Below are 24,136 nucleotides of genomic sequence, written 5' to 3'. Positions count from 1 at the left end.
TTGTTTCAGATCCCGTTTCACTGACATGGTACACATTTCCTCCTCGCCTCAGTGTAAGAATGCAGCACAGGATTTACTCCTAAGTCCATACACCCACCCCCAAGGGGGATGGAAGCTGGGCCAGGAGAGCAGCATCTCTGTTCCTTGCGCTCAGGAGACAGGGCATCGGCTCTCAGCACTGTGCACCCGTGTTGACTGGAGCTCTTACATCCCTCGGGAATGTAGGGTGCAACAGGGACTCAAAGAAGACAGCCCCTGCCCTCCGGGAGGTTCACATCTTAACTGACGAAATCTCCAAATCAACAACCTCCACAAAGGGAGTGCTGCGGGTTCGCGGCAAGCAGAGGGCACCTCTGGCAACTGTGTGTGTGAGAAAGACAGTCTCGAGGGCTTCAGGAGGAGGCTTCATTGGCAGGGACCTCTGATGGATGAATTTTGGTAGGTGGAGATGAGCCCTACATGGTGGCATGTGGAGAACACAATGGAGCAAAGACATAAAGGTGACTCTTGGAAATGGAGGAAAACTCGGTGTAGCCTCCGCAGAGGGTGTGCACGTGGGAGGGGACTGCAGAAGAAAGTGAGGGGGGTGCACTCACTGTCAGGGAGCGGGCGGGGCCGCCCGGGAAGGCCCTGCTGAGATACAGGGTGAGGAGCCTTTGTTTGTTTGTTTTCCTTTATTTTTATTAGTTGGAGGCTAATTACTTTACAACATTGTAGTGGTTTTTGCCATACATTGACATGAATCAGCCATGGATTTACATGTGTTCCCCATCCCAATCCCCCCTCCTGCTTCCCTCCCCACCCCATCCCTCTGGGTCTTCCCAGAGCACCAACCCTGAGCATTTGTCTCATGCATCCAACCTGGGCTGGCGATCTATTTCACACTTGATAATATACATGTTTCAATGCTGTTCTCTCAGATCATCCCACCCTCGCCTTCTCCCACAGAGTCCAAAAGTCTGTTCTATGCATCTGTGTCTCTTTTTCTGTCTTGCATATAGGGTTATCATTACCATCTTTCTAAATTCCATATATATATGTGTTAGTATACTATATTGGTCTTTATCTTTCTGGCTTACTTCACTCTTGTATAATGGGCTCCAGTTTCATCCATCTCATTAGAACTGATTCAATGTATTCTTTTTAATGGCTGAGTAATATTCTATTGTGTATATGTACCATAGCTTTCTTACCCATTCGTCTGCTGGTGGGCATCTAAGTTGCTTCCATGTCCTGGCTATTATAAACAGTGCTGCGATGAACATTGGGGTGCACATGTCTCTTTCAGTTCTGGTTTCCTCGGTGTGTATGCCCAGGAGTGGGATTGCTGGGTCATGTGGCAGTTCTATTTCCAGTTTTTTAAGGAATCTCCACACTGTTTTCCATAGTGGCTGTACTAATTTGCATTCCCACCAACAGTGTAAGAGGGTTCCCTTTTCTCCACACCCTCTCCAGCATTTATTGCTTGTAGACTTTTGGATAGCAGCCATTCTGACTGGCGTGTAATGGTACCTCATTGAGGTTTTGATTTGCTTTTCTCTGATAATGAGTGATGTTGAGCATCTTTTCATGTGTTTGTTAGCCATCTGTATGTCTTCTTTGGAGGAATGTCTGTTTAGATCTTTGGCCCATTTTTTGATTGGGTCATTTATTTTTCTGGAATTGAGCCACAGGAGTTGCTTGTATATTTTTGAGATTAATCCTTTGTCTGTTGCTTCATTTGGTATTATTTTCTCCCATTCTGAAGGCTGTCTTTTCACCTTGCTTATAGTTTACTTTGTTGTGCAAAAGCTTTTAAGTTTAATTAGGTCCCATTTGTTTATTTTTGCTTTTATTTCCAATATTCTGGGAGGTGGGTCATAGAGGATCTTGCTGTGATTTATGTCGGAGAGTGTTTTGCCTATGTTCTCCTCTAGGAGTTTTATAGTTTCTGGTCTTACGTTTAGATCTTTAATCCATTTTGAGTTTATTTTTGTGTATGGTGTTAGAAAGGAGTCTTTGGTGAGATGTGCTTTTTAGCACTTGATGGGTTTTGAGGCACAAACATCACACAGATGGATCCTGGCAGCAGCCCTGAGAGGGAAGCAGGGCTGATGTTCACCCCATTGGACAGATGAGGAACTGAAGCCTAAGAAGAAGCCCTCGTCCAAACTCAAACAGCAGACTGCAAAGAGAGCCCCCTAGACTCTGGTCGCCTCTGTTTTTTCTGCTTCAACCTGAGGACTCTTGAGGTTATAACTTGCAAAGAGTCAACTCAAGCTTGCTTTGCCAGAAAAGCAGTTAATTGATTTGTGGAACAGGGAGGTACAAGAGATGGAAAGCTTCAGGCACAGCTGGATCTAGAAACCCCAAGTCTGTGAGAGCTCTTTCTTGTTCTCATTAGCCCTCCAATGGGATCCGTCCCCACAGTGATATAGAAATAGCAACAAATATTGACCACTCCTTTTGTACCACGCACTGTTATAAGCACTTTACCTATATTTATTCATATGCCCAGAGCGTGAGGTAGATATTGTTATTATTCCCATTTTGCAGGTGGGATAACAGTAAACGTAAAGGATTAAGCAACTAGCCCAAGGTCACCCAGCCATTAGTTGGTGGAGCTAAGATTCAGACCCACTCTGATACATACCTTTAATGGACAGTCACTGGCAGCCTGAGAGCATCACCCTGAGAGCAAACAGAATAGCGTGTCCCCCACAATGTGTCCAGTACGACCGCATCCATCCCCAGAAGGGCTCTGACCAGCCCCGCCCGGGTCTTTGCCCATCCAGGAACCTATCACCAGGGGGTGGGGCTTGGGCCGCTCCCAGTTGCCCTGGCTGAGTCTCTTGCCAACATCTGTGGTGTAGAGAGTGGGGCCTTGTAGTTGTCAATCCCAGAGGTTAGGAGGGAACAGTTCTAGAACAAAAATGTACCAGGCAGGAAAAAAAAAATAGTACCAGGAGTCTACAAAGCTCTTTCCTTCTCTGAGATCAGGGATGATTCCAAGAATGGCCCCACCCTCTCCTATACCCCGCCTTCCCCCCCCCACCATCCCCCCTGCAGTGAAAGAGCATGGCCAGGTAAGCAGGTTGAGAGCCGCCAGGATTCACCGGCTATGATTGGTGCTTCGGGCCACCCACCCCCCACCCCAGGCAGAGTGAAGGGCCCCCAGCGTGGGTCAAACACAGTCTCTGCCCTCCACGTGCCCTTGGCTGGGGGTTGGAAGATGGCACTTAGCACAGTGCAGTGTAATGAGTGCTGTCATCCCAGGATGAACACAAAGGCAAGAGCTCCCTGTCTTGGGGAGCGTCAGGAAAGGCTTCCCAGAGAAGTGAGGCTTGAACTGGGTCTGGAACAGGGGTCCCCAACCCCACCCCACCCCCCGGGGCCATGGTCCCGGTCCCAGTCTGAGGCTGTTAGGAACCAGGCTGCACAACAGGAGCTTCATCTGCCACTTTCCCACCACTCGTATTACCACCTGATCCTCCACACACACACACACCCCCCCCCCCCCCACTGCTGCAAAAAAGTTACCTCCCACAAAACCAGCCTCTCGGGCAAAAAGGCAGCGGAAACACAGCCAGGGGCAGAGGTGTGGCGATGGGAGAAGGCACAGCGCCGGCAGCACTGCAACCAACTCTGCGGCTGGGTCACGGCGGGGTGCAGAGAAGCAAGCGGAGGCTGGACACGTCAATGGGGCCCTGGTCACAGAGAGCTCACACCCACAGTCGCTGTGTGGAGGTGGGGGGCACTGATGAAGGGTGAAGGCGAGGAACGATTTGATCAGACGTGTACCTTACAGAGAACGCTCTGAAAGGGCAGAAGGTGCGGGGTTGGGGGGGGTGCAGGAAGCCAGTGAGGAGGTGGCTGAGCGATCCAAGCTTCAGATGATAAGGGTCCGGACAGGCAGTGCTGTGGGATTGGAGAGACAGGTGAACAGAGAAGCCGGCGTGAGAGGGCTTGGTGATTAGACGGGAGAGAAGAAAGGACGCGGACCAGGAGTGTGTGGGTAATTGCACGTGTGTGGTGGTGGCATAACCAGAACTGGGATTTCTCCCCCAGAAACAAGGTGATTCTTCTAAACCAGGTGCCAGTCGGAGAGGATGAGGGTTTTATCATTGTCAAGACGATAATTAACCCGGTTTATTCAGTAAACATGTTGTGAGCATCCGTAGCGTGTGGGGCTGTAGCATGCAGCAGTGAACAGACACAGTCTTTCTTCTAGAAAAGACTGCCGTTGAGTACAGTGGCCATCATTAAACAGAGAAGTCCTCAGCTGGCCAGATCTTGGTCATTTCTCATGCTCTGAGCTGCTCAGCTGTTGCTGTGCCTGTAGTCAGCCTTTTCTCCAGACCCAGGGGAGGCAGGGCCAGAGAATGTCCAAACTGACTTGCCCGTTGGAAACACTCAGACCTGAGGCACCTCGGGGCCTAGCAAGCACTGGCCTGGGGGTCAGATGCAGGCTCTCCTTCCTCACCAACACTACCACCCCCCCCCCAAGACCTTGTTTAAATCACAATGACCTTGAGCCTCAGTTTCCCCATCTCTATAATGGAGCTAATTATCGTTGCCCTGTCAGTCTCAACTGAGGGAATACATACAATGACCTTTGCAAACACTAAATTTCCATATGCATTAGATGGGAGGTTGGCAAACATTTTTCTTAAAGGGCCAATGAGTATATATTTTAGACTTGGCAGCCCATTCCACTTCTGCTCAACTCTGCCATTGTAAATAGCCATAAACAATACATTAAAAAGTGGGCTGTGTTCCAATGAAACTTTATTTACAAAAACAGGCGGCGAGCCAGGTTTGGCCCATGATCCATAGTTTAGTGACCCCTGCATTAGAAGACAGAGACACTTAAGGCTTGGGTGCGCATGAGTGGGGACTGGGAGCCTTCAGAACTCAGGCTTGGGAAATTCCGGTCAGAAACGGAGACCATGGGGGGCTCCACCCCTGCTGTGTGCCGGGCGCAGTGATGGTCTGTGCAGCCTTCGCACTGACGGGAGTGCTGCCCTCCGCACTTCATAGATCAGGAGAACTGCAGCTCAGAGAGGGTGACGTGACCATTCAGAGTCACACAACTAGCGAGCCGCAGAGCTGGGGTTTTTCAGCAGCTCTCTTCAACTCGGAAGCCTGAGGGTTTCTACTTTCCCCTGAAAGCCCTGGAGGCTGACGTGGAAGCTGCCCCCATCCCACCCCGGTTCTCTTAAGAAGAGGATTAGCGACTGCCAAGCCCCAGAAATCCATGTCAAGGGCTAGATTTCCATTGTCCTGCCATTAAGAGGAATTAGAAAACACCTTTGATTTCATGCACAGAAAGCCATTCACTAAGCATTTGGCACAGAGTAGAGAACAGTAAATGTTGACTAAGATGAAGGGGGTGATGATTATAAAGATGACGCTGAAAATCTGAAAACTAGGCTGCCCAAAGCCCAGAGAAAGACAAGATAGCTTCTGGACTTCAAAGCACCCCTTCAGTTTTTCAGTCTCTTATTTTCTCAGCCAGCAGTCTTCTCTGGGATTGACACAGCCTTTAGTAAAGAGTGTTCCTGCCTCCTGGCCCCAGTTCCAGACCCCTAAAGCCCACCTTGTTTCTCCCCTCTTGCAGTACACCCAACAGCCTACCCCCTGCTCCCCACCCTGGACCACAGTAGATCCAGGGCAGTGGGTCATGAGCACACAGTCAAGAACCGTGGAAGAATAGGCTGAGGACCCCTGAGACAGCACGCTAACAAGGCTCCAAGTCGTTACCCTAAGGTGACTCAGCAAGTCCTCCGCAAGCCAGGGCTTGAATCTGCGTATGTCTGACTCTGGTTTTTGTGGGTCCCTGCATGCAGGGGTGAGGACCTGTCACCCTTCACCCAATGCTCCTCACATCCTGTTGATTCTATCTTCAAAACATAACTCAGATCCATCTACTTTACTTCGTCCCTGCTACCAAAGTCTAGGCAACCAGCACCTCACTTCTGGGCCCCTCCAGTAGCCCCCTGATTAGCCTTCCTATTTCTACTCCGCCCTGTCCCCGTATCTTTTCCACATAGCAGCAGAGTGATTTTTTTTTTTTCAATTGAAGTATAGTTGATTTGGGGCTTCCCAAGTATCTCAGTGATAAAAAAATCTACCTGCCAATGCGGGAGATGCAGGAGACCCAGTTTCAATCCCTGGGTCGGGAAGATCCCCTGGAGGAGGAATGGCAACCCACTCCAGTATTCTTGCCTGGAGAATTCCATGGACAGAGGAGGCTGGTGGGCTGCAGTCCATGGGGTGGCAAAGAGTCGGACACGACTAAGTACACGACACACACTTGTGCCAATCTCTGCTCTGCAGCAGAGGGACTCGGTTATACATATGTAGACATTCTTTTTCTATATTCTTTTCCACTATGTCTTATCATAGGATGTTAATGTAGTTCCCTGTCCTATACAGTAGGACCTTGTTTGTCCATTTGAAACATAATAGTTGGCATCTACCAACCCAAGACTCCCAATCCATCCCGCTCTTTCACCACCTTGCCCTTAGCAATGGCAGATCTGTTCTCTGTGAGTCTCTTTCTGTTTTGTAGATAGGTTCATTGGTGCCATATTTTAGATTCCACGTATACGTGATGTCCTGTGGTATTTGTCTTTCTCTGTATGACGTATACTTCACTTATTAAAATAATCTAAAGTTGCATCAACATTGCTGCAGATGGCATTATTTCATTCTTTTTTATGGCTGAGTAGTATTCCATTGTATCTGTCTACCACGTCGTCTTTATCCATTCATCTGTTGATGGACATTTAGGTCGTTTCCTGTCTTGGCTGTTGTAAGCAGTGCTACTGGAAACTTAGGAGTGATATTATCTTTTTGAATTATAGTTTTGTCTGAGTATATTTCCAGGAGTAGGATTGATGGATCATGTGGCAACTCTATTTTTAGTTTTCTGAGGAACCTCCATGCTGTTCTCCATAGTGGCTGTACCAGCTTACTTTCCCACCAGCAGTGTAGGAGTGTTCCTTTTTCTCCTCATGCTCTCTGGTGTTTATTTGTCAACTTTAATGATGGCCATTCTGACCACCAGTGTGAGGTGGTACCTTATGGTAGTTTTGATTTGCGTGTCTCTACTAACTAGTGATGTCAAACCTCTTTTCACGTGCCTACTGGCCACCGATACATCTGCAGCAACAAAGTGATCTTAAAGCGTAAATCCAATCACCTCAGACTTACTTTTAAAATTAGAAGCTTCGTCCACTAAAACGAAATCCATTCTTCATGCCATGACCCAGAGTACAACACGTCACATAGAGTAAGGTTAAGTATTGTTCTGTGAAACTTTGGCTTCTGTTAGGGGTGTGTGTGTGTGTACATGGACTGTGTTAGAGTGTAACACATGGTTATTGTGGGTCAGGATCTTGAAAGGGGTACTTCCCTGGTAGCTCAGATGGTAAAGCATCTGCCTGCAAAGCAGGAGACCTGGGTTCAATCCCTGAGCCAGGAAGATCCCCTAGAGAAGGAAATGGCAACCCACTCCAGTACCCTTGCCTGGAAAATTCCATGGATGGAGGAGGTTGGTAGGCCACAGTCCATGGGATCGCAGAGTCGGACACGACTGAGCAACTTCACTGCCAGTGCCACATCGGCCACATCTCCAGCCACTCTTCCCACCACGGTCTCCCCTCCAGTGTGTATTTGTCCTGTTCCACTCCTATCTCTGTCCCGCCTCAAGAGTCTGCGCTTCTTACTCCACGGGAATGTTTGTAGACTGAGTGGCTGCATCTCTGGCCTTCACCTCTCAGCCTGCCCCCTCCTCAGAGAAGCTGTCCCCCACTCCTCCTGTCTGAAGTCGTTTTCTCCCCCCGTTTCTCTCTCCCTGTATAACTTACAGTGCTCATACTCACTCATTTGTGTCTCTCCTGTTCTGCTCCACTTGAGCAAGCACCCCATGAACACCAGGAGCGCGTCGTCGTTCAAGGGCCTGGCTCACAGCTGGTATAGGATGAGTATCTAACCAGGGAGCCAGGTGACTCTGGGCAGGTCACAGCCTCGGTTCCTGCCCTCTTGAGTGAGGCATTTTATCATTCTTTTGTTTGGAACTGGAATGTGGGTCGGGGGTTCAGTTCAGTTCAGTCACTCAGTCGTGTCCAACTCTTTGCGATCCCATGGACTGCAGCACACCAGGCCTCCCTGTCCATCCCCAACTCCTGAAGTTTACTCAAAGTCATGTCCACTGAGTCGGTGATGCCATCCAACCGTCTCATCCTCTGTCATCCCCTTCTCCTCCTGCCTTCAATCTTTCCCAGCATCAGGGTCTTTTCCAGTGAGTCAGTTCTTCGCATCAGGAGCCCAAAGTATTGGAATTTCAGCTTCAGCATCAGTCCTTCCAATGAATATTCAGGACTGATTTCCTTTAGGATGGACTGGTTGGATCTCCTTGCAGTCCAAGGGACTCTCAAGAGTCTTCTCCAACACCACAGCTCAAAAGCATCAATTCTTCTGTGCTCAGCTTTCTGTATAGTCCAACTCTCACATTCATACATGAGTACTGGAAAAACCATAGTTTTGGCTAGATGGACCTTTGTTGGCAAAGTAATGTCTCTGCTTTTTAATACACTGTCTAGGTTGGTCATAACTTTTCTTCCAAGGAGGAAGCGTCTTTTAATTTCATGGCTGCAGTCACCATCTGCAGTGATTTTGGAGCCCAAAAAGATAGCGTCTGTCACTGTTTCCACTGTTTCCCCATCTATTTGCCATGAAGTGATGGAACCAGATGCCATGATCTTACCTTTCTGAATGTTGAGTTTTAAGGTTGGGGTTTAAGGAGCCTTTTTTCCCCAGTTTATAGGATTGTTTCATTTCCCGTATATCACGTAATCTGTGCAGCATCTCTTGGGGAGACCACTCAAAGCTCTTCTTGCTGGTGTCATCTGCATATTAGAGTAACCTGAACTCAGTCACTGTGCTCAGACTAGCAGACCAGCAAAGCCAAGGCCCACGCCTAGGCCTTCAACTTCGACCTGCATGCTTTTTTCCATAATACCATCCCACGTCACCCTGCCTTAGGTGAGAATGAGACCCGAGCGGGAACCTGGGGCTTTTTTCGACTTCTCCTGCCCTGATAATGATGTGGCTCTCCCACCCCTGGAGTCCAGTAGTTTGAGATCCTCCACCTCCCGCTGTGTGACACCAGCTCAGTCTCCTGGTCACTCATGTGGGGGTAACAGTCTCCCTCACGTAATTATCACCAGGGCTCAAAGACATTCAGAAAGACCTCAGGTTTTCTTTTTTTTTTCCTCCAAGCATCCCTGAAGCCCACCGTCCTTGGCGCCTGTCCACTGAGGAGGGGGAGCTGGGATTGGGCGTGGGGGGTCCTTCCTTACTCCCCTGCCTCCCCCCAGGAACCTGGCGGACCGAGGCTGTGTTCGGCGAGGAAGAGCTCATCACAGTCCCAAGTGACATCCCTCTTCAGAGCGCCGCCACCCTGGGCGTCAACCCCTGCACGGCCTACCGGATGCTGATGGACTTTGAGCGGCTGCGGCCAGGTAGGCGCCGCGGTGGGCCAGCAGGCCGGGCTCTCCCGACTGGGGTGTGACCCACGTCCTGACCCCCGAGGCCTGGGAGCTTACGGGCGAGGGTCCGTGAGGAAGACGGCCCCGACCTGGGCGAGTGTGTCTTTTGTTGCTCGAGGTGGAAAGATGTCAGCTTGGGGCCTGGAAAACAGGCAGAAACCCCACGGAGGAACACACCCTGGAAAACCGCTGAGGGCTCACATTCCCTCGAGCTCGGGGTGGAATTCTGTCACTCAGCAAAAATCGTGCGGCGCTGTGCTGAGCGCTGGGACTGCAGAGCTTGGACAGGACAGTCACAGCCCTGTGTTTTCAGTAAAATGCTGAGCTCAGCGTCAGGCTCACCACTCAGCGCGGCCGGAGCCCTTTCCAGGCCACATACGTGCCCTCCCGTGCATCGCCTGTCAAACGCACCGGGCCGTCAGAGCGGCGAGCTGAGGGCCCCCGTCGGCCTCACCGACTGGCAGCTGACCTCTCGGATCAGCAGACCCTTCATCCGTGAAACAGGGAGGCAAGGTCCCGAGCGCTCACGGAGACGTGCCGAGCAGCCCTCAGCCCAGGGCCAGGCCTACAGCGCACTACAGGGGCGTCCCTGGTAACCATCTTCCCTCTTGATAAAGGAGGAGCCTGAGGTCCAGAGAGGCAAATTAGTCACCTGAGATCACTCAGCAAGGAATGACAAAGCCGGGCGCTCTATTCAGGGCTTCCCTGAAAGTAGAGCCTAAGACGAGGACTGAGGGCAGGCAGTTCCCTGGGGAGGTGACCCCAAGAAGCAAGAGTGAGGGACTGGGGCAGGCGAGGGGCAGGAAGGGGGAGAAGTCGGTGAAGGCTGGTTCCCGCCGTGGGCATCCAGGGCCCAGTCCTGCTGGGGAGCCTCCAGAGGCCCTCACAGAAGCCTCCTCAGAATTAACCTCCGAGACAAGGAGGCTGGGCCAGTTACCCACCACCTCCCATCCACCGTGGTTGCAGGGTTACCCTGCACACCACACACATCCGGGAGCCGGCTGGGCCCTAGAGATCTCCCAGCCCATCTCTGTCACGCTGACAAGGCGACTGAAGTGAGAGATGCGGGAGGGTGGTCGGCTTGGGTGGCGGCTGAAAGCCAGTCCCAGCTTCCTGCACAGACAGATGCGGGTCCCCCAGCTGTGGCCGAGCAGCCCTGGGTCTCACTAGCAGAAAAAGCCAGCAGGTGTGATCTGGGACCTCCCCTTGGATCCCGCTGCAGCAGAGGCTGTGGTCGCCTGCGTGCCCTCCCCCAAGGCCCCTTCTGATTAGGACTGTAGCTGTAGTGGTCTGATCAGGCCATTCTGACACCACCCACCTCAAGTGCCCACGCCACGTCTCCACTTTCCCACCCCCGGGGCTGGTGTGAAACACATGATCTTGACCCATGGTAACAAGTAACACTGTACACTATCCTCCGGCACATAGACATATATGAGTATACATGTAATGGAAACCAGAGTTTCATGGAACAGTACTTACCCTCACCATGTGTGATACACTCCACTAATCTTTATTCTATTTTCCTCAAGTTTAACCATGAAGAAAAAAAAAGTTCAGAACCCACTAGGTTGGTTTCATTACCCCCTGGATGGGTGACAATCTATAGGCTGACCCTAGCTAAGAATGATGAGCCTTCTTCTTCTAGAAAGTCCTCTGTCTCTTGCATGAGGTCCCTACTGCCTCTCTAAACCTAGCTAGCATCTCAGGGGACTGGAGCCCCTTCCCAGACATGATGGCCCTGGACTCTAATGAAGAACACCCAATGGGTGCTCCTGGGACTCCTCTTTTTATGGGGAAGAAACTGAGGTTCAAAGAGGTCAGGGCTCGCCCCACCCCATTCAGTTCCAGTTCCAGTCGGTAGAGAAGCTGGGACTCAGACCCTGGCATGTCTCATTCCAGAGCCCATGCTTTCCCAGCACAACCCACACCTCCCCACTCAGCTCAAGTGCAAAGTTAGGCCTGGATTTTGATCACAGACCCTGATTCAGGAGCTGCCAGTGTCTCCATTTCAAGGCAATAGCGCATCTTCCCTCAAGAAGCCACAGGCTATTGATAGAAAGGGACTGAGCTACAAGCTGTAAGTCGAGGCTGACCATGAGTCTTAACAGAGTTGGCCTCAGGGTGCTGTGGGAGGGCACAGGAGAAGAATCTAGAAAGGTTTCACATAGGAAGCCACACTGGAGCTATGCTTCTAAGGATGTATAGGCTTTCAAAACGAAGGGAGAGAGGAGACATTACAAACCAAGGAAAGAACCTAAGCAGAGACTTGACCCAAGAGCTGGGAGGATGATGAAGGATGCAAAATCATTGACACAGCAGGGGCTAAGTTCACATCCAGCGTGAACTCTGAGTTGCCGAATCCTGGCAGGCATCATGGGTGCTGTAGAGGCTTGGGGCGCACTAGGAGAAGAGACCACTCTCCCTGGACGGAGATGGCTCAGCAGCCAGGTCCTGGGTCCCTTCAGAGTCTGAGGACTCCACCTCTGACCCTCTAATAGGATCTTGGGCTGAAAGCCTTTGACCTGTTACAGATCTCGACTTGAGTCTCTTCCCGGGTCCACAGGGGATTCCGTCATCCAGAATGCATCCAACAGTGGAGTGGGGCAAGCGGTCATCCAGATCGCGGCCGCCCTGGGCCTGAGGACCATCAACGTGCTCCGGGACAGGTGCGTGGGAAGGCCTGACCCAAGCCCACCGCTTGGGCCTTTCCAGCCTGACACCCGCAGGTGCCCGAGTGTCCACCAGGTGGCGCCCTTGCATAAGCAGCCCTCCTTTCCTGCAGCTGCTGCTAGCCAAGGGCTGAGTCAGCCTCCCGCCCTGAAGTCCAGTGGTCTGGGGCTATAGGATGGTTTAGTCACTAAGTCGTGTCCGACTCTGCGACCCCATGGACTGTAGCCCGCCAGGCTCCTCTGCCCATGAGATTCTCCAGGCGAGAATACTGGAATGGGTTGCCATTTCCTTCTCCAGGGGATTTTCCCAACCCAGAAATCGAACCCGGGTCTCCTGCATCGCAGGCAGATTCTTTCCCAGCTGAGCTATAAGGGAAGCCCCGGGGCTATAGGATGAGTGACTGAAATGTAAAGGGAGGGCAGGAAGGAGGCAGAGAAGGCCCTCACTCCCAACCTGAGTTCTTAAGATGCTTGACTTCTGATAAGCCCATGTTTTCAAAACCATAGTTCACACTTGGGAATGTTTTAAGCTGTATTTCTTTCTGTGAACTGACTAACCCAAGGCCCCTGTTTCCCTTGCATTTGTGTGATGCCTTGAAGTGCACTAAATACAGATGTAAAGGAGACAGGACAGGTTTGTCATCAGAGAAAGGAAGCCACTTGCTCAGGAAGACACAGCAAATCAACAACAAACTTAAGCTTCCCGACTCTTTCTCCATCGTATCATCCAGCCTCCTTAAGCCTCACTGTCCACATACGTGGCTGGCTCCATCAGGCAAGTCCAGCCTCATTAGGAGAACTGATACTTGCTCCAGTTCCCCATCCCCTCAGTTGTGCTAACAAGAATTGCTCTGTTTGCTTTGGTAAAGAGGCACAGAGCCACTCGTGGGCCAGGGTATGTTTGCACAACACTCTGAAGAGCCTCTTGAAAAGACAGGGGGAAAGGAAGCGGAGTTTGTCGTTTCAGTAGAAGAAATCAGGAAGTGAACCAACTCCTCCCCGGGCCAGATGGTTTCTAGCGTCCTTGGAGCCAGTAGGAGCGGCAGAAACCACCCAGCGCACTCTCACACCAGTGAGAAAACTGAGGCTAGCAGATGCTGGAGTGTGCTGAGCCCAGCACACAGGGTGTGGGTGGCCGGGCCCAGCTTCCCACAAAGAGAAACTGGGGTTCTCACACCTGTGGCAGAGGGGTCCTGGGAGCCTCTGGTGGAGAGAGTGGGCAGATGTGACGAGCCTGGATTGTGTTTGGTTTCCAGACCTGACCTCCAGAAGCTGACCGACAGACTGAAGAATCTGGGGGCTGACCACGTGGTCACAGAAGAGGAGCTAAGAAAGCATGAGATGAAAAGCTTCTTTAAGGTACCGGTGAATAGGGACCAGGCCCATCTCGCTGAAGAAAGGCAGTCACCTGAGTTCAGAAGGCTGGGCACGGGCCCACTGTTCGTCTCCAAACTCCCCCCTCCATCTCCTCGTGGCTGGGTAAAGCCCCTTCCCTCAGCCAGGGGACAGCACGCAGTAAGTGCCCAGGGGCTGGGAGGGGGCAGCGCAGACAGGCTTGTTGTTGTGAAGGTTTCTGACGGGCTCCGTCAGCCCACACAGCCGACGTGAATCTCAGAGCTGGGAGAGAGGCTGTGGCAGAGGAGGGAAGAGAAAGGAAAGAAGTCACATTTATGAGGCGCCTGCCTTACGTTTTTTTCACCTGAAAATTCCCACAAAAGCTCTACAAAGTAGGTGCCGTCTGTTTTATAGATGAGAAAATGAAGACTCGGAAAAGACAAAGGACTTTACCAAGACCACACGGTCAGACATAGTGAGGAGTTTACCAAGACCACAGTCAGAGGTGGTGGGGGTCGGGGCTGGCCTCAGCCTCTCTAGACTCAAAAGCCCCTCAACCCGTCCAGCACACCTCCCAGTGATCAAACCACATCCCAGCCTCTTGTCACTGACCCCTGCCGGGGCCGGACGCACACTCACCTGAGAACATTTCTGAAGTAGTAGGTCAGCACGTCTGATATAAACCAACCTGTAAGTGCCGAGGAGAGGGGGAAATGAAGTCTGTCAGGACACAGCACAGATGCCCTCTGTCTGTTCTCTCCCAGAGGTGAGTTTTGAACAGAATCCTCCCATAGTCCATGCAGTCGCAAAGAGTCTGACACGACTGAGCGACTCAGCAACAACACTGCTGATCCTTGGGCTTCCCAGGTGGTGCTAGTGGTAAAGAACCAGCCTGCCAAGGCAGGAGACGTAAGCGACGTGGGTTCGATCCCTGGAGGAGGGCATGGCAACCCACTCCAGTTTTCTTGCCTGGGGAATCCCGTGGACAGAGGAGCCTGCAAAGAGGTGACTGAGTATGCCTAAAACAGGTCACAGGATTAAGCTGGCAAAGAAAAGGCCCTCCCCAGACTGCATTTGAAGGCCTGATGGTCCTACTTTTTCACTCCCTTGGGCCCTTGGGCCAGGGAAGTGCAGTTTGCAGCAAGCTTACACACACACTCTCTCTCTCTCTCTCCACCCCCACAGAGGGGTAGCTCGCTCACCACAGATTCTCTGGTTTCCCAGGACGTGCCCCAGCCGCGGCTTGCTCTCAACTGTGTGGGCGGGAAGAGCGCCACGGAGCTGCTACGGCATTTGGCGTAAGTCCCTGGCCCCTTGGCCCCAGCGCGCTGGCGCCCTCCCGGGCTGTAGCCAGGAGCACCACCGAGTGACCAAGTGCCAGTGGCCAGTGCAAGCCAAGGCCAGGTCAGCACACCCCTGGGCAGGAAGATGGGACCCTTGTCCCATCCTAGTTATCTGGACCCGCCCCTTCAGCCTTCTTTACAGATGGCCCAGAGACCCGTCTGGCTTTGTCTTCCCGGGGACCCCAGTAGTAACTGCCCGGCCCTCTGTGAAAGGGGAGCAGTTAAGGATTCATAACCTAGGGGCATCTGAAAAAGTCCTCGCGTATTAGCTTTTAAAAATAGATTCTAATTTTAAAAGTAACATCATGCTATTACAAAACATCTTGGAAGTATGTAAAAGCACAAAGGAAAAATTTGTGCTTTTACATAAAAACTGACCTACCGTCCCGCCACAGAGGAGGATAAGTACTATTGACAGTGTACGTCCTTTCATCCTTTTTTCCTTTCGTACAAACTTCTGGAATGGAAGGGCACCTTAAGGGACACCTCCGAACTAGAGCACCAATGTTTGTTAACTCCTGTTTGCTAGCACTCACTTTAGCCAGTGGTACCGAGATGGCTGAGCCACTGAGGGAACCCTCTAGAATGTACAGGTGATGGGAAGATGGGTCTTGAGATCAGAGAGCTGTGGTAACAACCACAGAGCACGTACCACGCACCAGACTGTGCAGAGTGTGTGATGTACCCCTCCCACAACTACCTGAGCACGGGGTACCGCTCCCATCCCCATCCAGACAAGGCCCGGGGAGGGTAGTCAGCTTGCCCGTGTTGCTGTGAGCCCGAGCACAGCCCTTCAGCATGGCTCCGGGAAGCCTCTGAGGCCAGCCACCATCCCTGCGTGGCCCGTCGTAGGACAGAGTCTTGTTCAGTGATCACAGTGTAGACTTTGGAGTCAGAAAGGCTGCTGCTCACTAGCTGGGGATCTATGTGATCTGGGCAATACATGAGAAATGATCCGGGCCTCAGCCTCTTCATCAGTCAAATGGGGGGATATAAACCTTTTCTACTTCAGAAGATGAGTCTGAGGGGCTCTGAGACCTGCACAGAGCGCTGTACAAATGAGAGGTGGGTCCCTGCTTTCTCGGCTGTGAAAGAGGCATCATCAGAGTCCTCCCTTGGGGTCACCGTGAGGACTCATTGGCCAGCACATGTGAAATGCTCAGAGCTGTGCCTGGCACATAGTAAACACCCAGTAAACAGTAGCCATTCTGAATTTAAAAAAAAAAAACAACAAACAACAAATATATTTTGTACTGGGCTTTGCTGATTAACAAACAATGTTGTGATAGTTTCAGGTAAAAAGTGGAATCAGCCATACATGCATGCATGTACATGTATCCATTCTCCCTGGAACTCCCGTCCCACCCAAGTTGTAAGCGGCAGCCACTCTGATTAAATCAAGTGTAGTGCTGGCCCACAGAGGGAGGGCTCACCCCGCTCCCTGCCACAGGAGCCACTTTCCAGAGTCGGGTGGCAGATGAAGGAACCAAAGACCAAACTGGCCCCCAGCCTCAGGGACAGAGAGTTCCCTGCCCCTCTCAGCAGCTTCTGCCCTTCTGGAGTTCGCCGAGCCTCCCTTGTGTTGGCCCAGAGTGAACCTCGGCTCATCCTGCATCAACAAACTCCTGCAAGAGCTGGGGGAGCAGGGAGGGGCACACAGGTTAAGTCGGGCACATGAAGACTTAGCTTAAGACTTGGCTTAACGTGTTTAAAATGACACAAGCCCCTCTCTCCTGTTTGACCACTGGGGGTGTCAGACAGCAGGTCCTGACACTCACCATCGTTCTCTGCACCGTCCACACCACCCCTTAGCTGCTGAGCTGCTTCCATCTCACTGGTCCTTTGAATGAGTGTGCCCAGAGGGAGAGGCAGCGTGGCCCACTGCCCAGGGTCACCCAGGCGCCGTGGCGCAGAGCCCGGCTGGACTCGGGTCGTGAGCTTTGCTTAGCAGGGCACTCTTCCCTGCAGCTCTTCCTCAAAGCCTGGGTGCAGCTTAGGTCCCCACCTGGTTAGACATCCAGGTCATCTGCAGAGGGTGTCTGCTTGCTTCTTTGTTTTCTATTGTTTTTAATATAGATCCTTGCCCCTGATTTACTGGGTCTGGAGCAGGCATGGGAATCTGTTTGTTTTTTTTTAACCCTTCCCAGGGATTCTGGGGGCTTCCCAGGTGGCACTAGTGGTAAAGAACCCGCCCGCCAATGCAGGAGACACCAGAGAAGGGAGTTCGATCCCTAGGTCAGGAAAATAGAGATGGCAACCCACTCCAGTATTCTTGCCTGGAAAATCCCAGGGACAGAGGAGCCCGGTGGGCTATATAGTCTATAGGGTTGCAAAGAGTCAGACACGACTGAGCACGCACGCACGCGGGGATTCTGAGAACAAGGCTTAGGAACCAGGGTTGGGATAGATGATGTTGTAGCCCTATCTCCACCTGTGACCACTCTGTTCTCTCTGGACTCCCCAGGCCTGGAGGAACCATGGTGACCTATGGGGGAATGGCCAAGCAGCCTGTCATCGCCTCTGTGGTAAGCTGGGGTCTGAACCCCACAGTCGTCTAGACTCAGGCAGTACCCCGCCCCTGGGGAGTCTGTCCCTTAAGCCTGAAGTTCTTCCCCTCAGCACCTTAGTGTATGTCCTTCCTATTTCCACAGAGCCAGCTTATTTTTAAGGATCTCAAACTTCGGGGCTTTTGGTTATCCCAGTGGAAGAAGGACCACAGTCCAGGTGAGTGGATGATAGCCCTGTTATCAAGGGTCACACGAGAGGGCAGTGCCTACTCAGAAGTGACCGGCTGCTCTGAGCCCGGGAGAGGTGATCAGATCCACCCCCCCCCCACCAACCCCAAAACAGGATAAAGGATAACAGCCTCTAGAAACAGCTACAGTCAGCAAATAGTTTTAGGCTAAAGTGGGCTTGTCCGCGAGGGGACCACACTGAACAGGACAGCTCCTGCCACCCTCCCAAGGAGCTGACAGTAGGGGAGACTGCCATGGATGACACCCCAGTAAAGAGAACAAACTCTGGAACCAGCCTGCCTGGGCTCACATCCTGCTCCCACCATTACTACCTATAGGTTCTGCCAAGCCCAACTATGGGACATCGGGCAAGGTACTTAGCCTCTGCCTTGGTTTCAGTGTCATAATTGTTGGGACTCCCCTGGCGGTCCAGTGGCGAAGACGCCTCTGCAGGGGGTTGTTGTTCAGTCGCCATGTCATGTCAAACTCTTTGCGACCCCATGGACTGCAGCACACCAGGCTTCCCTGTCCCTCGCCACCTCCCGGAGTTTGCCCAAGTTCATGTCCATTGAATTGGTGGTGCCATCCAACCATCTCATCCTCTGCCGCCCACTTCTCTTGTCCTCCGTCTTTCCCAGGTGTTTTCCAGTGAGTCGGCTCTTCCCAGCAGGTAGCTGAAGTATTGGAGCTTCAGCTTCAGCATCAGTCCTTCCAATGAATATTCAGGGTTGATTTCCTTTAGGATTGACTGGTTTGATCTCCTTGCGGTCCAAGGGACTCTCAAGAGTCTTCTCCAGCACGGGGGTTCAACCTCTGGTTGGAAAACTAAGATCCCACATGGCCTCAAGGCTCAGTCAAAAAAAAATTTTTTTAATAGTCGTAATTGTTAAAACTATTGTTAGCAATGTTTGACAGGCAGAAACTGAGGTTTAGAGTGGCTAAGTCGCTTGCTTCAAGTCACCCCCACCTAAAGAGTGTGCAGCCAGGACGTGAACGGCAGTCGCTCTGACTCTAGACCCGGAGCCAGACACGCTCTCCTTCCTCTCCTGGAGGACGGGTCCCCCAGAGTGTGGCCACCATCGCTCCCAGGCTGAGCCTGAGGAATGACATGGCATTCCCCCAGTGAAGGAGAGGGGAGCGGTCCTGTGAACGGGGTGTTTCAAGCAGAGAAAACAGCATGTGCAAAAGGCCATCGGAGAGGGTGGGAAGCTGGACAGCTCGGTTGTGACCGGATTAAGGAAGGCCTTATAATCCTCTTTAAGGAGTTCAGACTCTATCTTAAAGGGAAATGGGAAGCATGGAAGTGTTTCAAGCAGGAGATACAGTTCAGTTTGAATACTGAACGAACTATGAAAAAGCGCTTCTCAGCCAAGGCCTTCACTTCTCATTTTCCTTTGCCATCCTGGGTCCCTAAATGAGAGGCAGGCCCCTGGAAGGGACCCTGGTGGCCTCAACAGGAGAGGTTCTGAGGGAGTCTTGGGCTCTCAGGGAAGGCTCTCTGCCCCCAGCAGAGCTCATCTGTCGGTGCCAGACACCGCCCACCCCCTCTTCCTCCTCTGGCTTCCTGCCCTCGCACCATTCGGGACTCCCAGCTACACGCAGTCAGATTCTGTGGGTCTGAGCCTCACAGCGACCACTGCACTGGCCTGTCAGCTCCCGGGGCTGCTGCCCGCACCCTGTTCCCACCCTGGCTCTCACTGTCCTGAACACGGGTGGGAACCAGGCCACGGGAGAGTCCTCCCTGGAGCCCAGCTCCAGCTCCTGGCAGCAGGCAAGCCCATGGGTCACCTCCCCACACCCTCCAACCTCCCACAGACCAGTTCAAGGAGCTGATCCTCACGCTCTGCGATCTCATCCGCCGAGGCCAACTCGCAGCCCCCGCCTGCTCCGAGGTCCCACTGCAGGACTACCCGTGTGCCCTAGAAGCGTCCACGCAGCCCTTCACGTCTTCAAAGCAGATTCTCACCATGTGATGTGACAACCCCAGAGGCAAGCGGGAGGGGAGATGGAGCAGCAGGACTGGTTCGGGCCCTCCCCCCACCCCCCAGTGGGGCCTCCACCGTCCACAGGCTGCACCTCTCCTCACTGTCCCTTCTGACCCAGAGAATTGGGGGGCCAGCCTCAGGGTATTGAATAAAGTCTGAACTTCCTAGGAGGAAAAAAAAACAAAACAAAAACCAGCAGAGGTCCTCCCTGGAGAAGGACCATCCCCCTGCACTCGCCATCTCCCAGCACGAAGAAGCCGCCCTCTGCCTGTGCCCCAGCAGCATGTCCCACCTGAAAGCTACGCCTGGGCAGGACAGGCAGAGCACAAGAACCAGCCAGACAGATCTCTGCCCTCCAGCCATGCCAGCCCAGAGGAGAACCTTCTAAAAAGGAAGGTTTGATTCGTTCTCCAGTGGCCTGCGGCTCTGTCTGGGGCAGGGGGGAAGGATCAGCTCCAAGGAGGAGTGAGTGCCAGGCTGAGAAACCAAGGAAATGGGGTCTCTCGGCGGCTGGACCATGCCCGGGGCACTTCCATTCTAGCTAGGGAGATAGACACGTCAGTGGCTACACCTGAGGTCATTTTACCCCCAAGGGACACTGGATTGTCATAACTGAAGGGCTGCTGCTCGAGTCTTGTGAGTAGAGGCCGGCAATGCCGGCATCCTACAGGGCACAGCACCCCAAGTGTCCACAGTGCCGCCGTGGAGAAGCCCCGCTTCTCCCCACAGGTCCCACAGTGTTGGGCACAGTGATGCACGCGCTAAGGAAGACCCGTGTGAGGTGCTGTGAGCACCTAACCAAGGTCCTGTCCTAGGCCTTCCTCGGGGGGAAGCTTGAAAGCGGGCCCTGAGCAAGGCATTGCTTTATTCAGACAGCGAAGAGCTTGACGCTACATGACTTGGGTGTTTCACTTCATGATCCACTCACCCAAGGCAAAGCACTAGAGGCTTGAGGGTGTCTCCATCACCCGGCCCTCTATTTCTGAGCTCTAGAGCCTCACTGGGGAGGACTTGCTGAGAGCCCAGCGCGTGCCTGAGGCCAGGGCTGCCTATGAGTGGCGTGGGACTTGCCCGCAGGTAGCTTTATCTGCTCACGAGGCCACTTTACGGAGGTGTTCAGAGGGCCATGGGGACACAGCAGCTCTGCTTGAGGGTTTAAGGAAGCCCCCCGCCCAGAGGAAGTATGGTCAGAGCCAGTCTCGAGGCCCAGCAGGAGGAGGTGTCCCAAGCAAAGCCAGCAGCACACATGAGAGTCTGGAGGCCCAGGAGAGCCTGCCCATCACAGAACTACCAACAGGTGAGTATAGCTGCCACATGGTGTAGGGGCGTCGGAAGACTGAGTTGGGAGCCTGCCTTCACAGCAGGAAGGCTCAGGACTTGCCCTCGGGACATGGGGAGGTGCTGGAGGGGTTAAAGCAGTGGAATGATGGGGAAAACTGCGTCTGAAAGCTATGGGATACTCCGGTTTAGTTACACACCAGCACATACGTGGGCCCCGGCGTCATCCTCCTGTCTTTGGGAGCATCTTCTGTGTCCTCTGGAGAAAAGGACTCGGCTTCAGCCTGGGACTGCGAAAGGTCTGCAGGTGCCCTCTGGGTAAGATTTGCCACCTTGTACAGCGGGGCTCAGAATCAGCCCCAATTCACCCAAATCTCTCCTGTTTTCTGTCCTTGAGGTTTGTGGGATAGATGATTTGTGCAGCTGGTCAATGTGGGCAAGTGCAGAAAGTCTGCAAGGGAGGGGGAGGCCACCCAAAGCTACGGGAGTGAAGGTTAGGATGAGGTTGGTCAGGGGGACTCCACAAGCTTGGGCTTAGGGGCTCTGATGAGCCTGCAGCCATGGAAAAGGATCTGGCCCCTAGTAGAGACTCAGAGGGGGCAGACAGGAGGGAGGAAGGTTCATAACACCACAGCACAGAGACCTCATGGGTGGGAGGAGGGTGTGCAGAGTCCCCTGAGAGTAGCACCTCTGGGGGTCTGGAGATGATTTGGGGGGGGTGGAGGAGCTACACCATGTGGCATGTGGGATCTTAGTTCCCCAACCAGGGATCGAACCCATACTCCTTGCATTGGGAACATGGAGTCTTAACCACTGGACTACTAGGGAAGTCCCTGGAGCTGACAGTTGCCCTGGATTTAAAAGATGATATTTTCTCAGGCAGGGAAGCGAGACAAGCATTACAGACCAAGGGACAGGTTTAAGTTAAGGCAGAACATTTATGTCAAAATCTACTCTTTTTCCCCAAATACCATTCTACTTCTAAGAATTAAGGCTGATGACTTTTAGGTGGGGACATCTGAGGCTGGAATAAACACTTTCCCCACCTCCCTAGCAGCTGACAAGATCTGGCCCGTGTGATGCACGCAGAGGTGGGAGGTGTCTGTTTCTTAGGAACCTCTTTAAAATAAAGCTGGAATCCATCCTGTACCTTTTTCTTCCCCTTCCACCTTCCCCCTCACCAGGAAACGAACATGGAATTTGCATAGCCATCTTTGACCATGTTGAGAAGGGAACAGCAACAAAATCAAAGGAGCCTGGGTCCCTGAGACCCAGAAACCTTGACTGCCCACCTCAGGACTTGAGAAATAAGCTTCTGTGCTATTTAAGCCCCTAGTGTTTGGGCTTTCTCTGAACCTACTCCTAACTGATACATATTGTCTGGTTTAATTTATATTGAAATCATGTCAGACCATCTGAAGCTGAAAATTTCACAAAGTCACAACCTGAATAGTGGCAGTTTGTGATTACTAGCTAAGGAATTCAAACTTTACCCTGTGGGCAGTAGGGAACAAAAGATTTCTGAGCCAGATGATCAGAACTGTGCTTTAGAAAAATCCCTCTGGCAGCAAGTTGGGGGACAGTTTAGAGGCACTAAAGAAAGATAATCAGAAGCTACCAGATAAGGAAAGTCTCCCTAAATTCTGAAGACCAATATAGGGATTACCAGCATTTAATGAGGCCAGCAGAGGAAAGGAGCCTAAGACAAAACAGTGTCAGGAGAGAATCTTACTTAAAATGGATCATCTCTTACTTAACAAGTACAGGGGGGAAAAAATCCAGTACAGTATATTGTTTTTAATTTTCAAGGCATGTGGAGTTGGGACAGCTCTTCTAGCCCACCAAGTAAACAATATCCTTTTTAAATGACGGAAGGAGGACACTTTGGCTCCAGGAGACTAAAGGATGACAAACAGGCATGACCTAAACCAAAGGCTGGGCGCTCCTGAAGCCCTGAAGCTTCATGCCTGGCTCTCCCTGTTCCCTTCCAGTAGCACCTGCCCTGCAGCTGCCTACATCCACGGCCTTAATATTGATGACTATCTGGTGTGTTGGGACACCAATTAACCCTGCTGTCCTCAGGGAAAGACTGAGGCCCAGAAGGAAAAGTTTCTCGCGTTAACCTGTGGGCGTTAGGCATCTCAGTCCTGGTGCCTTGCGGCTCTCACGCTCAGCCCCATGGTCACTGGCAGGTTCCATGCCCTGGGCGGGATGCTGGACCCCGCCAGGACAGCTGGAGGAAATGGTGGGAGGAGAGAGGCTCAGTCCTGGCACAGCACCTGCCTGCAGGTGAAGGCAGGAAGATCCTGGGAAACAGGTGAGCTGACACTATCTGACGGGGAAGAAAGCTCGCCCTGTGTCCCTCACACTGCAGCGTTCAGACATTTCCACATGCACTGTCATTTGATTTTTATAGCTTCCCTGTACCATTGAGGTTTTACTATGACCACTTTTCCAGAAGGGAAAGATACAGAGAGAGAGAGGAGGGGAGCTGCTCAAGGCCACACATCACGAAGCAAGCTGGCACCACAAGCCAGGCCCCCTGGCCCTATCTGGTCACTGGGCCAGTCAACTCCAGTTCCTTTGGCCCCACAGTTGGCCCTGAGTTCCCTCTTTTCTCAGGACTCCTTGGTTTTGTTCAGTGATAAATGACATGTCACCCAGTTTCCCTGAGTCTACGTCTCATGGAGAAGCATGGGAAAAAGGAGAATCAGGAGGCTATTGAAGCAGTCCAGTTGAGAATTCATTCACTTATTCATTCAGTAAATAGTTTGAACACCTGTTATGTGAAAGGCACTGTCGAAGGTGCTAGGGATACAGCAGGAGACAAAAAATCCTGGCCCCTGATACCAGAGAGCTTACATTCTGGTGGAAGAGAAAGACAGTGAACATGTGAGTAAGTGAGGTAATTACGGAGCACGACAAGCGCTGTGAGAGAAAAAAATACAGTGGTTTCATAGTGGCAGGGATGGGGCGGGGGTGCGGGAGGTACTGAGAGAAGGTGGGCAAGGAACATGTGAGCCCTGAATAAGTCAGCCAAATTTTCAGGCTGGGGGAGCAGCATGTTTAAAGCCCAGTGTCAGAACAATATGACGAGGCCTGAACTGACTTAGTAAGTGAGAGTGGAGAGGAGTGGATTCCTGAATATTTACAAGGAAGAAACAACCAGATAGAGTGAATGGGGTGTCCGAAGGTTGAACTTTGGCACCTTGCTGGAAGGAGGTGCCCAAGTTAGGGAGCCCTTAAGAGAGT

The 24,136-nt window shown here is 52.2% G+C and overlaps 1 protein-coding gene across 3 annotated transcripts in view; it reads left to right on the top strand.

Moving 5' to 3' along the window:
- MECR (mitochondrial trans-2-enoyl-CoA reductase) overlaps positions 1-22,031 on the top strand; it is a 38,862-nt gene extending 16,831 nt beyond the window's left edge. The window contains exons 4-10 of one of the 3 annotated variants that reach the window (XM_020869239.2): positions 9,366-9,509; positions 12,103-12,205; positions 13,465-13,567; positions 14,729-14,841; positions 17,351-17,411; positions 17,538-17,610; positions 19,437-22,031. In XM_020869239.2, coding sequence (XP_020724898.1) covers positions 9,366-9,509; positions 12,103-12,205; positions 13,465-13,567; positions 14,729-14,841; positions 17,351-17,411; positions 17,538-17,610; positions 19,437-19,594 — 755 coding nt within the window. In that variant the 3' untranslated portion in view covers positions 19,595-22,031. The remainder of the gene's footprint in view (positions 1-9,365; positions 9,510-12,102; positions 12,206-13,464; positions 13,568-14,728; positions 14,842-17,350; positions 17,412-17,537; positions 17,611-19,436) is intronic. The other 2 variants (XM_020869240.2, XM_020869243.2) reach the window with 2 other exon arrangements.
- The last annotated feature ends 2,105 nt before the right edge of the window (positions 22,032-24,136 follow it).

This window comes from Odocoileus virginianus, chromosome 30, assembly GCF_023699985.2.
Source record: "Odocoileus virginianus isolate 20LAN1187 ecotype Illinois chromosome 30, Ovbor_1.2, whole genome shotgun sequence".
Taxonomy (NCBI): Eukaryota; Metazoa; Chordata; class Mammalia; order Artiodactyla; family Cervidae; genus Odocoileus; species Odocoileus virginianus.
This window is presented reverse-complemented; position numbering and strand designations above follow the sequence as displayed.